This window comes from Equus przewalskii, chromosome 2 (genome assembly GCF_037783145.1).
Source record: "Equus przewalskii isolate Varuska chromosome 2, EquPr2, whole genome shotgun sequence".
Classification (NCBI taxonomy): Eukaryota; Metazoa; Chordata; class Mammalia; order Perissodactyla; family Equidae; genus Equus; species Equus przewalskii.
In genome coordinates, this window is record NC_091832.1 from 82574037 (window position 1) to 82590165 (window position 16129).

The window sequence follows — 16129 nt, forward strand, 5'->3', positions numbered from 1 at the left end:
TATTCCATTGTATAAGCGTACTGCCACATTTGTTCATTTTTCTGCTTAAAGGATTCTGGGATATTTCCAGTTTTTGATTATTATAAATAAAGCCTCTCTGAACATTCTTGTACACATTTTTTGTGGACATATGTTATGTTGAAGAAGTTTCTAAGGGTGGAATTGCTGGTGCATAGGATAGGTTTTTGTCTTAAATTTCAATTATGGAAAAAACAATTTCACTTTTCTAAATAGTATTTTCTATTGCTTCTGTTAGTACTTACCTATTGTATGAGTGAACTAAATCTTGCTGGTTCTTTCGTGAACAAATGTGAAAGTAAATTCTCCATATTTCTTCTCCCCTCCTCCACAAACAGTAGGTTGCTAGGGAATAGGTAGCTAGAGATTTTCTTAAATAATAGGCTTGTAAATTTCTGCCTAAAGTAGAAAATATACAAATTGCATTTTGTATTTTCTGAATGTACCACTGGCACACACATACATACAGTAACACACACAGGGGTCATATCTACTCGCCCTAAAGTCAATAATCTTCATCTGATATAAGCTACCATGATTTAAGCACACCATTTTGGATTGAGGGCTCAGGTGGCTGTTGCTTCTATTTTTTAGTGTATAGTTAACATTGGCAGTCACCCTTATAATGATGTGACACCAGCTACCCCCAAGTACATTGAATAAGCCATGCCTAGCACAAGAGAACTTGATTTAATTGGCAACAGTGTTGGCTGTCGCATGGTAGGCACTGAAGTAAAACAGAACCTCTTTTGCTTTGCGTTATCTCTTTTTGATATAACAACAAAAACAAAATGTATTTTTAAAGTACTGGAATTATGTAATTTTCACTTTTGAATACATTTATTGGGATAAAGTATCTAAATAACTTTATTTAGAAACTGAATACTTTAAAGCTGTTAAGGGAATACTTGAAGCTTGCAGTTACAATATTGTCAACAAAAGACGTGATTAAATAAATTGAATGTTGAAGACTTTAGGCTTATGGTTAACACTAGGTAATTAAAAGTAAGCACTGCTGTGGGAGTGCATTATATATCAGCTGTCCTCTTTACCTCATTAACTGGGTTTTGCATGTTTATGGAGCTAACTTCAATTAAAAATGCCTTTTAAGTTATGCCTAATAAGGTCTTTTAGTTACTATTTTGGTATAAAGTATTACACTTTAATTGAAATTGGTGTATCGTAAATAGCCATGTTAGAATAATACACAAGATGAACAAATTTGATTATTTGATATTTTTGCATCTAGCTTTTTTATACCTGTGCATTGTTTTTTCTATATAGTATTATCAAAAGACAGTGTTTGGGCATTAAAAAATACTTGGGTTGTATACATGTTAAAAAATTGTTTATCTCTGCATTTTTTACTTTATAAGATTTCTAAGGGTTTATGATTTCAAATTAGCAGCACTTTAAAATCCTTCTAGAAACATGTTGAGTTTTCTGCTTCAATTCTGAGGTTAAGAAAATGGTACTACTTTTTCATTTTAGTGACAGAATTCCTTTTTTATATACCTTTGGATATATTTTATTTGTTGGATAATTAAAGATGATCCTAAATTTAAATAATATTATATAGTAAATATGTGTAAATGTTAAAATGGATAATTGTATTTCCATAGAACATTGTCTTGATTCTAAAAAAAATGAAATGCAGATATGTGTGAACACCACTGAAGAGATTTCTTATTGAGAGAATATTCTAAATTGTACATCAAAATAGAGATAACAAAGAAAACTAGAAAAAGAAGTTAGTTTCCTACTTTCTATTTTGAAATTCCTGTAATTAACTTGAATTATTGTCTGTATTTTATAGTCTGTTTACTTTCTTTATTACAGAAGTGTCATCATTGCAACAAAAAAATCAGCAGTGTTACCTTCCACGCTTACTACAAGTATACCTACCAATGTTGTCAGCGTGGTTTCTTCAGTAGATTCAGCCCAAGCCTCAGATGTGGGAGGAGAATCACCTGGTGAGTTAGTTCTTAGTGATTGCAACAAAAAAGTTTTTAGATCCCATTTTAGCAAAGCTTAGGATTTTTGGTAAAGTTAAAAGTTTTATTAAGCATGTTATAAATAATTATGCTTTTATATTATACTGTTGATTGTTTAATAATTTTCTGAATAAATTTGAGTAATATCAAATAAATCAGGAATTTCAGTATTTTTCTCCACTTAATCGTAGGTGTATGACAGATTGGATGCTGCTGGTTAAGTGGGTAAATGCATAGGAATGATAGATTTATTAAAATACTTTTTTTCCTTTTTCTGCACTTGAGAAGATTTGTATAGTGATTTATATAAGAAAGTTTTGGTGACATTTGGTCTTTAATCTGGTTATCAGTTGTCAAATGTTTATGTAGTATCCAGTACTTTGTTTTCTCTTGTTTATTTTTCTGAATTAGAGACTTGGAAAGGGAGTGCTGACCTCAAGTATATCACTATTCTAGCATTAATCATAATAGTTCAGTAAGTCTTACTACAATTTGATGTTTGCCCATCTCTCTTTCTGTATTCCTTCCAAGTGTAAAAGCCTTTTGGTGCATATATATATGGGTGTAATATCTAAGTCCCTAGATGTTGACTGAAGTTTAGTGGTAATACCAGGTAAAATTGAAGACTATGTGGTATTTAAATGACCAAGTTAGGACAAAGGGGATATTATTTTATATTCATAGTTTTTTTCTAAATATGCTGTTTCATTAAAAAAAAAAAATCCCAAAAACAACTAGTTCGTATATACCCCCAAAGATTCATTCTTCTACTCTAGAATGAGATTAATGAAAAGTAAAAGGAATTTTGAAAGAATGAGTAGGTAGATTATATTAAAATCAGAAATAATGTTTTTCTTTCATCTTTTGGGATGTCTCAGGCCTATCTGCTGTTCTCCCTTTATTTGGTAAACTAGTATATCTCAGAGAGTTTTGCTTTTAACTTGATGTTTCTACTAGTCAGTTATCAGGGACATTTTATTTTTCCTTTTTGTGTAGTATAAATCATGTGTCCCAGAAACAAAGACCGTGGTTTTTTTCTTTTGTTTTCTCTGTTTTTTTTCCTTCACTGTAGTTATTTCACTTGTGTTAACAAAAATATATTTTTTCAAAGGTTTAAATGTGATTAATTACTTACAAATTTATTAGTGTTTAGTGATAAGAAAATACTAACAGTAGGTAAAGTAAAAAAGTATTATATATAATACTTTATATACTGTGTAATCATAACTGTTATACTGAGTATCATAACTTTGTGAAATATATACCTTTTATATTTATACATGAAAGAAGCAAGGAAATGTATTCTGAAGTTACTTGATTATCTCCATGTGCTTGAACTACTGGCAATTTTTGATTTTCAAAGTTTAATTTTAGTGTCTTTTCTAAAATTTTATCAGTAATCTGTTATTTTTATGTTTAGGAAAAACTAGTTATTGAAAAAGATTTCCACCCCGAAACCAAAAGCTGCAGTGGTAGTAGATAGTGTTTTGTGCTGCCTTGCTTTTTATTTTATTAAAAATTTAAAAAAAATTAATCTATTTTTTAGATTAATTTTAGGTTACAGAAAAATTGAATGTAATGTACAGAGTTCCTAAGTATCCCCCTCAACCCAACCCCCTCCCCATTCCCCTATTATTAACATCTTACAGTAGTGTGGTACATTTGTTACATTATTCATCATTGTTTTAGTGAGAAAATATAAAGGAAAATAAGTGTAGAACCTAGCAGATTTTTCTTCTTCCTTATTGTTTCTTTTTTACTTTGGAGGAGAAACAATTTGGTAATCTATTTTGGGCTGTTTATACAAATTTCTGTTCTTCCACCCCCATCAAAAACCCTTTAAAAAAGATCAACTGTGATTTTTCTAGACCAACCTCAGTTGGGAAAAAGGCAGAAGTTATTAATATCTATGAAACTTCATGCCATCATTTTAATTCAGTAATAGTGAATTCCTAATAACCTCCAAGAGCAAATGTAGTAAGTTCAGAGGTTCACAGTACACTGAGTAAAATATTTTCATCTTATTTTGAATACGTTGTCCTGTAATTTCAGATTATAGGACAAATGGGATCCTCTGATTGCTTTTAAATATATTTTTCAAAATTTAAATCATGTGGTCTTCAGAAGAGGTAAGAAACAGAAAGAACGCTGAGATTAATGGGCAATATTTGATGTATAACAGTATAATAAATTTCTTTCTGAAGCCATTATATTTTTTTCAGTAAATCCATTTTAATATAAAAGAATCACCTTGAAGAACTTTAGGCAGAATTACAAAATAGTTTGCTGTCTTGGAGACTATTGTATTTATTGGCAAAATCCCACAAAACCTTCCATCCAGCCCCTAATGTACCTTCTTCCCCCACACCACCCCCATTATTTAAATTTGTATAATTTGTGGTGGTGGTATTTCTCAGATAGTTCCCAGGCTTTTCCATTTTAGGCTAGAATTTTTACCTCTTTCCTTTTCCTCTCTAGTCCCCTTTATTTTCTAATGAATTTATTTTTAAATGAATTATTTTATTCATTCCTTTTTAAGTCCTTTCAAGTCTTTATAATGATGGTCTTTCTTTTTATCATTTGTTTGGTTTCCATACCTGACTCTTCCTTTCCTCCTCTTCTTTCACTGTGCTCTTGTTGTCATTTTTATATGGTGTCCCGTTATCGCTTGTTACTTTTATTCCATTCCATTAACTGCTGCCATGAACATTACTGTCTTGGTAAGAAAAATCTAAGCAATCTAGTGTTTTCGGTCGTCCTACTTATTAGCCTCCTACAGCCCCGCTTTACGCGCTGCCATACTTGTTCTTGTACCCTGTTCTCTTTTCACTTGGCCTCCAAACTCCACAAATAAAGAGTTATCTCTCTGCTATCAATATTTTTAACAGAAGTTTTCTTTTGGTAGATTTCTTGATTTAAGTTATTTGCCATTCAAAAAATAAGTAGGCTATATGTATTGAAGTTTATTTTCCTTCCTCTGGTTCAAGCACGATTTGGGAAAAATGATTTGTGGATGAATCGGTTGTTGTTGTAATTACATGCTGAGCTGAGCAGTTTATTTTTGCAGATCTGGGTAAGTTAGGTATTAGTCTTGGTTTGATCTAAGATTGTTTTCTTTATATGAAACTATAGTTAATATCTGTTTCTGTGGACCTTAAACCTTTGTGCCTTGGGAGGACTTCAATTCTGAATTTTACAGTGAGTCAGCAACAAAAACTGAATTGCTCAAATTCAGTAACAGATTATTGGTTAATAAAAAATATACTTGATAGTACATGGTACATTAGCAAAAATGAGAATTTCCTTGGAAGAAACCTTGTGATTATGAAGCATAAAATATGAGTTTTCTACCAAAAACATTTAAACCATTTCGGAATTTTGATATCAAAATGGGATGTCAAAATTTTACATGTGGCACAGTTAAAGAAGAACTAGGACTGGGTAGACTTGGATCCCAGAAAAAGAATTAGAACTTGTCAACTTTGTGTAAGGTCAGAGATTCTTCTTTCAAAATATTATCACCCAAAGAAGTTTATAATTCTGCAAAAAATCGAGAATTTGTTTACATTTTAGAACATTGTACATTATTAAAACTATGACTAGTATACAAATTTTGATTATCATACAAATTTTAAGTTTTAGTTTGAATAATATCCCTTAGCTTCTGTAGCATTTTATTAGCAAAAAAGTATAATAAGAACAATGGCAACGCTGTTTTAATAAGTGGTAAAAGATATTCGTCAAAGAACAAGGTATACCATTTGTATATGCATATTTTCAAAGAAAACCAAAAAAGAAAACAGTTTTTAGTAAGTATATAAAAATCTGGAAATTTTGAAGTTACTCCTTAGCAAAGGTTTAATTGCCTAGAACAAAACGTGTTAAGATGCCGTTACTCTTTTTTCAAATATGCCACGGTGTGTTTCTACCATGATGCAAAGCAAATACGGTGTGTTTCTACCATGATGCAAAGCATAAATTATTAAAACAAAATTGAAGCTAACCCAATAAAGGAACCAAATACACTGTTCTTCAGTAATTTATATGCTAGGTGTTTGCTAATTTGCAAACTTTAATAATTATAGTACTTACTATACTGTTAGGCTCTATTCTGTTTATTAGAGCCATGCATATTATTAATTAGTATGTTTATTTTTAATGTTGAAGGAAAATACTTGATTCTTTGCTTTGTGTAAGATTTGACCCAAGAGGCTTATCTTTACTCATTCAATAAAGTTGTTTTTATTTAATGAAGAGTTTTTACTGGGCATATAGACCATCCCATCCGCCTCTGAACTGGTTGGGGAGAGAGGGGGAAAAAGGGAAACAGAGGGCAGTTAAAAAATACAGTATTTAGGGATTAAATATTGGCATTTGTTTTAACAATACTTTATTGCAAAGGACACTGTTTACTTAGACTCTTGGGACCTTGAATAAACAATTGGCTATTCCCTGGATAGATGCTAGACAGATGATCTATTTGCATTTTCCTATTTGTTCTTTTGAATGTCTGGAAAACTGTCAGATTGAAGGAGCCAGTTTATCAGTGCAAGGATAAGGAAAAGATAAGTCAGTGTCATTGGACATGTTGGAAGTAGCTTCTGTATTTACATATGTGTGATCATCTGTTGAAAATATTTAGTATCAAATTAACTTAAAACAATAAATTTGTCATAAATTTATGATTTTCATCTGAGGTGAAAAAATGCAGAATGTATTTGGAAATTACATTTTCTCTCTGACAAGAATGAAGGGCAATCTGGTGTGAAATTACTGATATATTTAGTTTTTTTTTCATGTGATTGTTTTTCTTAAAACTATTGCTAGTTGATTTATGTATCTTTGTTGGTAACGTGTCTTCTTATGATTTAAAAAGGCCACATTGTAAAAATGCCTTTCTGCTAGTCTCTTTTGGGTTTGAAAATTGGCATTACTTCAAAGGTAGTGTCAGGAAAGCATTTTTGTTATTGTTTTATTTAGAGTCACCATTGCTCCTTGTTTTTTTCAAAGTTTTAACAAGCATTTTAGGCCATTAAAATTACGATCAATTGGCTCAGTAAAAGCTAAATTTGTTTTACAACTACTGCCTAAAGCCTCATACAAACGTTTTCTTGATATTTATTACTTCTGTCTCTACTTTTAAGTAGATGGGACCTTCTCTGTTCCTTTTTATCAAGTTCAGAAAAGTTCAAGAAAATCTGTCAGTAGTCCTTTTAGAGAAAATGTCTGATATACTCTAAATACAGATGGTCTTTGAAAACTACCACCAACTAAAAAAATAAAGCTCAGAAATATTTAATTAATCATTGGTATTAAAAGTGAGTGACCAGCCATAGTTCAATGATCATACTGATGTCAAGAATTTAGAAAATAGCACGTGTTATTAACTGAGTGTGATAAAGCTATTCGGTCTCTGAAATACTCTCTTGAGTGTTGTGTGAGAACAGAAGGATTGGACCTGACTCTCAGAAATGCCAAATATTGAAGAGTGAAAAATTTTACCGTCTTCACCTTGTTTTGCCCTCTAGTTTGAGATTTAATTGTGAAAAACGCAAAAATGGAAATCTTTTGATGGTGAAATGGAAATCGATATATGTACTTTTATTTTATAATCCTGCGCATTAGAATAGATTTGATTCAATTTGTTAGTTTTTTTTTTTTTGAGGAAGATTAGCCCTGAGCTAACTCCTGCCAATCCTCCTCTTTTTTTTCGCTGAGGAAGACTGGCCCTGAGCTAACATCCATGCCCATCTTCTTCTACTTTCTATGTGGGATGCCTACCACAGCATGGTGTGCCAAGTGGTGCCATGTCCGCACCTGGGATCTGAACTGGTGAACCCCCACCGCTTAAGTGGAACGTGCCCAGTTAACTGCTGTGCCACTGAGAGGCCCCCAGTTTTTTTTTTTTTTTTTAAAGATTGGCACCTGAGCTAACATCTGTTGCCAATCTTCCTTTTTTTCTTCTTCTTCTTCTCCCCAAAGCCCCCCAGTACATAGTTGTATATTCTAGTTGTGAGTGCCTCTGGCTGTGCCATGTGGGATGCCGCCTCAGCATGCTCTGATGAGCAGTGCCAGGTCTGAGCCCAGGATCTGAACCAGCGAAACCCTGGGTTGCTGAAGTGGAGTGTGGGAGTTTAACCACTTGGCCACGGGGCTGGCTTCTGATAGAGTTTTTATGTACAGTTAACTGTCAGTTTTAGCAGGATGGTGAGGATGAGAGGAAGGTCAGCAATAAACAAAATTTTGGTAAAAAGGAAAGTCAACTGTGATTATCAAGGGAAGGGGAAGGAAATGTGTTATGGAAAAGAGATTCACTGTGGATAACTTCCTTACAGGAATATGCTCACCCTAAGAGGTAGGCTCAGTAACTATCCAGAGGTTAATTGTAGAAGATTGCTGCTATGCCCTCTACCCAAAAGAACCAAACCTGTGGGGGATCAAACAGTCTAGATTTCTGGATCTTTCTCTTTGGCTGAGACCTGGTATCAGAACTGCTGATTATTGATCAAGTTCTGCCTAAAGATCAAGCATGTTTCAGGGAAGGTCAAGTTGTCCCAGATCCTTGCTGTTTGTTAATCAGTTAAATCTACAAAACCCCTGATTAGAGCCTGGCTGTGTTTATCTATACCCAGAATTAACTTTATTTGCCTTACCTAAAAGAGCAAGTTAAATCAAAATGACCAGACACAATTGAAGTGAGCCTGAGGAAATTGTGGGAGTGGTGTGAGACAGTGACAGGCTTTTAATGAAGTAGTTTCTTGTAGAGGACAGTGAGTAGATTTACCAAATGTTTATGGCTGTGTTTTTGTGTGTGTGAGGAAGATTGGCTCTGGGCTAACATCTGTTGTCAATCGTCCTCTTCTTTTTGTTTTTTTGCTTGAGGAAGATTGTTGCTGAGCTAACATCTGTGACAATTTTCCTCTATTTTATGTGCAATGCCGATACAATGTGACTTGATCAGCGGTGCTAGGTCCATGCCTGGGATCTGAACCTGCAAACCACAGGCCACTAAAGAGGAGTGCGTGAACTTAACCACTACGCCACCAGGCCTGCCTCTATAGCTGTGTTTTGTTTTATACCAGTCTGATAAATGAAATTGTTGGAAGTCCACTTTTTATAACAGTTAAATCTGGGATTGATTCTTTGCTTTACACTTTCTAGATTTTTCAACAGAATTTACCTTTGGTTTCTTTCTTAAGTTTTTATAATGAATGTTTTAAGACGTTTTATAAGCTTCATCTCATTTAAGTTACCTGTACTCAATGTCACATGAATAATTGTTGAAGAATTTGGGTGTTTTCAGCCCGAAGTATACACACTGAAGGGAAGCATGATAACTTTAAGTATTTTAAAAGCAGTCAGAGAGTAGAAGAGTAGGAAAGGAAGCTATCTTTCCTTATGTATTTACTATGGTTCCGGGTCTAAGTACTTTAATTTAATCCTCAAGGGTGGGGTTGGTTGCCAGGAGAACCAGCCATGTGATCAGAGGATTGGAACTTTCAGTCGCACTCCCTGATCTCTGGGAAATGGAGGAGGGGGCTTGAGGTTGAATCAGTTTCCCTTTTGCAATTAATGTGTTTTGTGGGGAGGTACTTTGAAATTATTTAAATATCCTGTTCCTCAGATTAATTTATCATATCAATATGGCCTCATGGCTTCCTATTTTATTGGATGGGTTGTAATCAGTTAGTATCATTATGTATTTTGATGGTCAAGTTGTGTGCAGTTTGGTCAGTAGGAGTCTTTTCAAGCTGGCTTATGTCTTTGTGACATATCCTATCATTCCTTGAGCATTTCTTTGCTTTTGCTTTCTAAAACACAAAATTAGATGTTTCAAGTTCATTTAGTACTTTTCTTCTACAGATCTCGAATCAGCCATTTCTCTCTTTTAGTGGAGAATAGCATTTAGAAACCAGAATCTTGACATTAGATGTTAGGGTATTGCTGCTCCCAGGTCCTCTCAGGAGCTAGGGACTATATATATAGGTATTAATGTGAATGATTGTATATATACTTTTATATATACCCATATTTAGTGAAACTGGTAATTCACACAGATACCCTTAATTTCAAGCCATACCTCAAAGTTCTTTTTAGTGTTCTCTTTTTTTTTTAAAGATTGGCACCTGAGCTAACAACTGTTGCCAATCTTTTTTTTTTTTTCCTGCTTTTTCTCCCCAAATCCCCCCAGTACATAGTTGCATATTTTAGTTGTGGGTCCTTCTAGTTGTGGCATATGGGACACCACCTCAGTGGCCTGATGAGCGATGCCATGTCTGCAATCAGGATCCAAACTGGTGAAACCCTGGGCTGCTGAAGCAGAGTGCTCGAACTTGGGCCCAGGGCCGGTCCCTAGTGTTCTCTTCTACTTAAATGCTCTCCCCACATTGTTTGGGCTCCTATACCTTGCTCCAGATCAGTGTAGCCCCTACTCTGGTGCAGATCCTTTCCTTGATCTGTTCCAGCTGACTGCTTTTGGTTGCCTAGTTCAAGAAGTTTGGGAAAGAGGGACCTTTTGCTCTTTCAAGCACAGTGTTTTTATATTGTGGTCATAATGGGAAAAAACCTGATTATAGTTGTAACAGAAGATGATAGATTCTCAGGTGAGACTTTAAGTTTTTAAGCCTGATTACATTTACTGCCACATTTGGAGTTCTTTAGTAGTAGGAAGGTGATAGAGATGGTCTCCCATGACTTGTACCTTTGGAACCAAACTACAGGAGGGCCCTTAGTTCTTAGATATTCATCTTCACCTCAAGCAAATCATTATACTCAGACAATATGTTTAGATTATTCAATTGTTTCTCCTCTAGTGTATGTAATATTGCTTTGTAGATTGGCAGAATAAAGATTTCAAATAGCCACACAATTCTTCCTCATTTAGTCTTTTACCAAATCTCGTATTTGATTCTGGTGCTTTCTTGATTTTGTCCATTGTGTTTTCTTACAATTAGGTCTCAAGTTCTGGCTGACAACAATTGTTAACATGCCTTTCGTTGTAAAATACGTTGATTTGAGAGATGCTACCATGTGGAAAAATGTGCATTTTACCATGATGAAATACTTTATTAAGGAAAGGAATTCTCAGTGATTTCTTTAATTCTGGTTCTTTTTACATAAGCCGATGATTGCTGTCTTTCTCTGCCTGACTTCATCTAAATTCTTTGCCAATATCATCTGGCCAGACAACCGGGGATAAACCTTTGGTGGAATAAGTTAGTCCAGTGAGGAAGAATGCATACAATGAGAAAACTTGGGGCATCTCAGTAATAGAGTGTTAGAAAAGAGTTATTACAAGATTTGAGCTTGTTTTTGGTGATTTTGGGGAGGGATTAAGGAAGTGGGGTTTACTTTTGAATTGGATACTGTCAGGAAGCATGGGTAATTCTATAATTAGACATCCTGATAAATCTTATCTAGACGCATGGAAGACTTGACTGAGGCTAAAGCTATATTTGTAAAGAAACAGCAGTCATTCCTATTAGGATTTGGCGTATCTGACCATCTTTGTTATTTGGATGGAGTTCATATTTTTGTCTGTTGGGACACTATTACAGAATGATATTGTGTTATGTTTATTTGTCATGGTCACGGTTTAGCTTTGTCTGATGTTGATGGTCTATGAAATTGTTTACATTCAATGAGAGACACCAAGACCTAGCTGTGGGTTGTAAGCCAGCTCCTAACATCAGGACCTAGTTGGCTATTATCAGGCCAGCTCCCAGATGTCAGAGGCTGCTTTTCTACCTTCTCATCTGTTTCTGTCATCTTTCTTTCTACATTCTAGATGAGCATTTCTTCTTCTATTCTCTTTCTGTCCACACTACGTCGTCTCCTGTAGGTGCTTCCAGCATACCCATGCCTGAAGTTTTGAGAACAGATCAAAAGCATCAGACCTCTGATAGTGCGTAGATTCCAGGATCCTTGAGCCTCTCTTTTCTCCTTATCAGCTTTGCATATTCTTTGTTTCATTTGCTTCAATAGGTTTGCTATCTTTCTTGGTCTATTCTTCTATAGAATTGTAATGAGATTTCAGTCTACATTTACCCTAATACTAACTTAGCACCCTTTTAGGATACTGCTTTCAGAAACTGAAACTTTACTTCCTGAATTGCAGCTGCAAGCAAGATATGTGAGTCTCCTGTACCTATACATTCCAGGTGATTAGGATACCATCCCAGTTAGATTCCAGTGGCTCTTATGGTACTTGTGTCATAGAGGGCATTTGACACTGTGTGTGTCCCTTTTTTTCTTTTTTCTTCTCTGTAATATATTGACCTGAGGAAGGTCAGTATATTGGCTCTTCTCTTCTCTTTCTTCATGTCCTACTCCTAGCTTAAACTGAATGACACTCTGTATCCTGTATATTCTGATTCTTAAACAGAAACTTTATTTTCCCCCCACTTTCTTGCGCTTGTTAGGACTCATTAGGTCTTAGTAAATTATCCTCTTTCAAGACTTGTCATACTGTATGTTGCTTCTGTTCCTATCCATTCTTTGACTCTGAATTAATTTCCTAATGGTTATTTTTCTCTTGCCAAGTAAAATTTATAAGCACAGTTATTTGTTGAAAACATAAAGACAATGACCCTTGCATAGGACAAAATAGTTTGAACATTTTATACTACAAGAGGGTGAACTGGCTGTTCAGTAACATAGATGTACAAGATTCAGAAGCTGTCAGGTATAGCAGAAGTTATTTGGTGACTGAATAAGGACAGTTTTCATGGTAATGGAAGTATAATTATGTAAGGCTAAATTTGAAATTAGCTATTTCTGTTTTATGCTTCATTTAAGAAGGTTCTGCTTGTAAATCTCTGTTGCCACTTGATGGTGAATAGAAGGAATCATGACCTCAATTCAGTGAGTCAGAATATACTTTATTACTTCTTCAGCCAATGGATGGAAGGATTGCTTGGTGTGATAATCAGCTTGTAACTAAGATTTACGTATTAAATAATTCAAGAAAAACCTTGTTAATTGGTAGATTTTAATGTTATCCAAGTTATAATGGGAAGTTAAAAATGCATTATGTGGTTTTTGTTGATTTGGTATAAAGATAGCCCTTTTGTTTGAACCCTTGTATCTAAAAACACAAAATTACTGTAAATAAATATTTTCTCTTATAGGTGATAGATCATCTAATGCAAAATTGCCGTCGGTTCCAGCAGTTGGCTCAGTTCCGCAAGACCAAGTTTCAAATATGAGGTATTCAAGCTACTAACTTGGATATTTGTGATTCATTCCTTTTGATGACTCTTTAAACTGTCTATAGTTGTTTTTTAACTTTACTTTTTAAATGTACATGACATTTAGAGACTTGGGAATATTTTAGAAGTTCCTTTTAAAGATTATGAGATGTAAAAGGTTCTTGAGAAGTGACTTTGTGATTAATAAATGCTGTATGTGTAACAAATATTTAATTACACAGGTAGTTAGTAGCTTATGGCTTAGGTTTCATATGATTGTAGACTGAAAGTTTGGAATTTGTTGTTCCTCTTCCATAAAAATACTGAAATACTAGGTAAGTTGTGAGTCACCAAAGCCACAATGATACTGAATTGTAGATAGACTTTTACTGTCATTAACCTTGTTTAATTGGGAATATGCATTTCAAATTTTAATTTGGAATGCTATAAATATTTTCCACTATTAGAGCCTTTGTGGCCAGAGTTCTTGATCCTCCTTACCACAATTGGGAAATTCACAGGACTCCACAAATATAGGCACTTGGTGCTGTAGGTGTAGCCTTGTAGTTGTGATATCCTCCAGGAGTAAGAGGCTCTATGAGATAAGTAGAGAGGAGTAGTATTAAGGGTAGTACCTGGGAAGAGATAGTTATTGACAGCAGGAATTTCCAGCAGCTTACATGTTGATAATTTCAGTAGTAACTCTTATTGGTAGTATGAACAGGAAGTACTCCTTTTGTGAATAATAGATAAGCAGTGGCTGTTTGTGTTTATGTTTGGTTTATAAGTTAGAAACTAAGGCTGTGGGTACCTTGGAATTTTCTGAAATGCAGGGTGCTTGTTTTTTAACTCATTAAATATATATGTGTGTGTTTATGTGTGTAGACATATACGTATGAATATATGTACATATAGTCACAAAGACATGTTTCAATGTGTAAGTTGAGATTATAAATGTGCCCATAAAGTATACTATTTTCAAGTTAAAGATTGTTCAGATTGTTTTAGAAAGAAGTTGTTATGGAGATAGACATCAATGACAAAGAATATAAACTGATTCTTTCAGTTTATAAACATTTATTGAGTCTATACTGTATGCTGCAGCTGTGGACTTACAAATGAAAACTAGTTGTTGAACTCAAGGTGCTGATGGTTTTATGGTGACTAGACAAATTTGATAAGGACGTGATAGAGTTTGTTTAGGTTATAGTGGAGCTAAAATCAAGTGTTCTTAACTGGCCAGTTAAGACTTCCAGTCAGAGCTGATCCTTGGAGTGGTTGTCAACCAGATTGTCAGGGCTAGGGGTGGCAATATAGAATAGAATAAAAAGGGGCATTTTAGGCAGAAGGAATGAAATGCGTGGCAATAATGAGTCTTTAGGTGATTTTAAATTTTTCACATAGTGTTGCGTTTCTGTGGAAACTCATTTTGAAAACCAGGAAATTGATAAATTCTAATGAATAGTTCAGAGAACTTAACATTTTTCCGTTAGTATTACAGAGAGGCTTGAACATGCTTTGGAAAAAGCAGCTCCTCTTCTGCGAGAAATTTTTGTGGATTTTGCACCTTTTCTTTCTCGGACACTTTTGGGTAGCCATGGACAAGAACTGCTTATAGAAGGAACAAGTAAGTGATTTTTCTGTATTTCATTTTTTATATATATTTAAATTTCAAAGTTAAGAACTTAAGTGGACATTAAGAGATGTGTGGAGTTTCACTGTTTAAGTGTTTTCAACCTTTGACAAGGTGTCTCATAGGCTTCTGTATCTTTTGGAGAATATATCATGTCTTGTATTCTAATTTGTTCAAGATTTTTTATCAGTGATTTAGATGAAGCAGAAAATTACATATTGAACCAAAGAACTGAGAGACTCTTTTTTAACACATTAACGTTCAGCAATGTGAATAGAGAATTGGAGAGACTAGTGTTATGGTAGTTAGTGGGGCATTTACCTGGGATTTTACTTGAACTTAAGATCTATATAAACAACACGGAATTGCCACATATTAAGAAAATAAGGAATACATTATTAGTCTCTATTAGTAGAATTCTATTTTACAAATAAGTAGAAGTAACAGTAGTAATGTACTCTCTCATGCTTATATCATACATCGATCATTGGGTCTTTTCTAGGTAGTGTACTTTGAGATTGTGTCAAACTAGATAGCACACAAAAGTACGTTGCTGAGTGAATTGGAAACCATGTTGTTTATAGAATGGATGAGGAGTATTGGGACTTTTTTTTTTTTAACATAGGGAACTTGCCAGGTAATGAGTGTCTTCAAATATTATAGAAGGTAACTCAACCAAGTGAAAGTAGACTAATGATGAATTTCCTCACACAGCAGCTATCCGTTCAGTAGAGAACAACTTTTCAAAGTTAGTTCTATTTAAGAGCTTAACAAACAGACTTCAAAATACCAGTCTTCGTCCCCATAACTAGAATCTTTTAAGGAGAAGCTAGAGAACTTTCATTAATGATAGTGCAGAATTGATTTTTGCATTCAAAAGTGTTTGGACCAAACGTTTGCTAAATCTGGCTTGTGTCTGTGCATGGTTGATGGTTTAGGATAAGACACTTATATTTTCCTAAAGCTGAAAAATCATGGGAAAGCACAATAAACTGTATTCTAGTCTCTTTAAATATCAACTTACAGCTTTAGTTATTATAATTTTTTGTTGGGTAACAGTCACTAGATAATCTCCTAAGGAATTTCTTAAAACTTGTGAAAAAGTTCCTCTTTTTGTAGAAATAAAGATATAGTGGGAATGTAAGATATAGGTAGGTTAATAGTTTAAGACATCTGTATCTGAGTGTTAACTATGGGATATCAGCACTCTTTTTGACCCTTATAATATCTGTCTGTAGTTATAAATAATAAGCTTTAGGTGAAATAGGAATTTCATTATCATCTCTACTGTAGAT

At 34.1% G+C, this 16129-nt stretch overlaps 1 protein-coding gene across 5 annotated transcripts in view; it reads left to right on the top strand.

Annotated features, from left to right (window-relative positions):
* Positions 1–16129, top strand: part of LRBA (LPS responsive beige-like anchor protein) — a 706265-nt gene that overhangs the window by 201690 nt on the left and 488446 nt on the right. For all 5 annotated transcript variants that reach the window (XM_070611607.1, XM_070611606.1, XM_070611608.1 and 2 more), the window contains exons 31-33: positions 1858–1991; positions 13142–13220; positions 14695–14828. In XM_070611607.1, coding sequence (XP_070467708.1) covers positions 1858–1991; positions 13142–13220; positions 14695–14828 — 347 coding nt within the window. The remainder of the gene's footprint in view (positions 1–1857; positions 1992–13141; positions 13221–14694; positions 14829–16129) is intronic.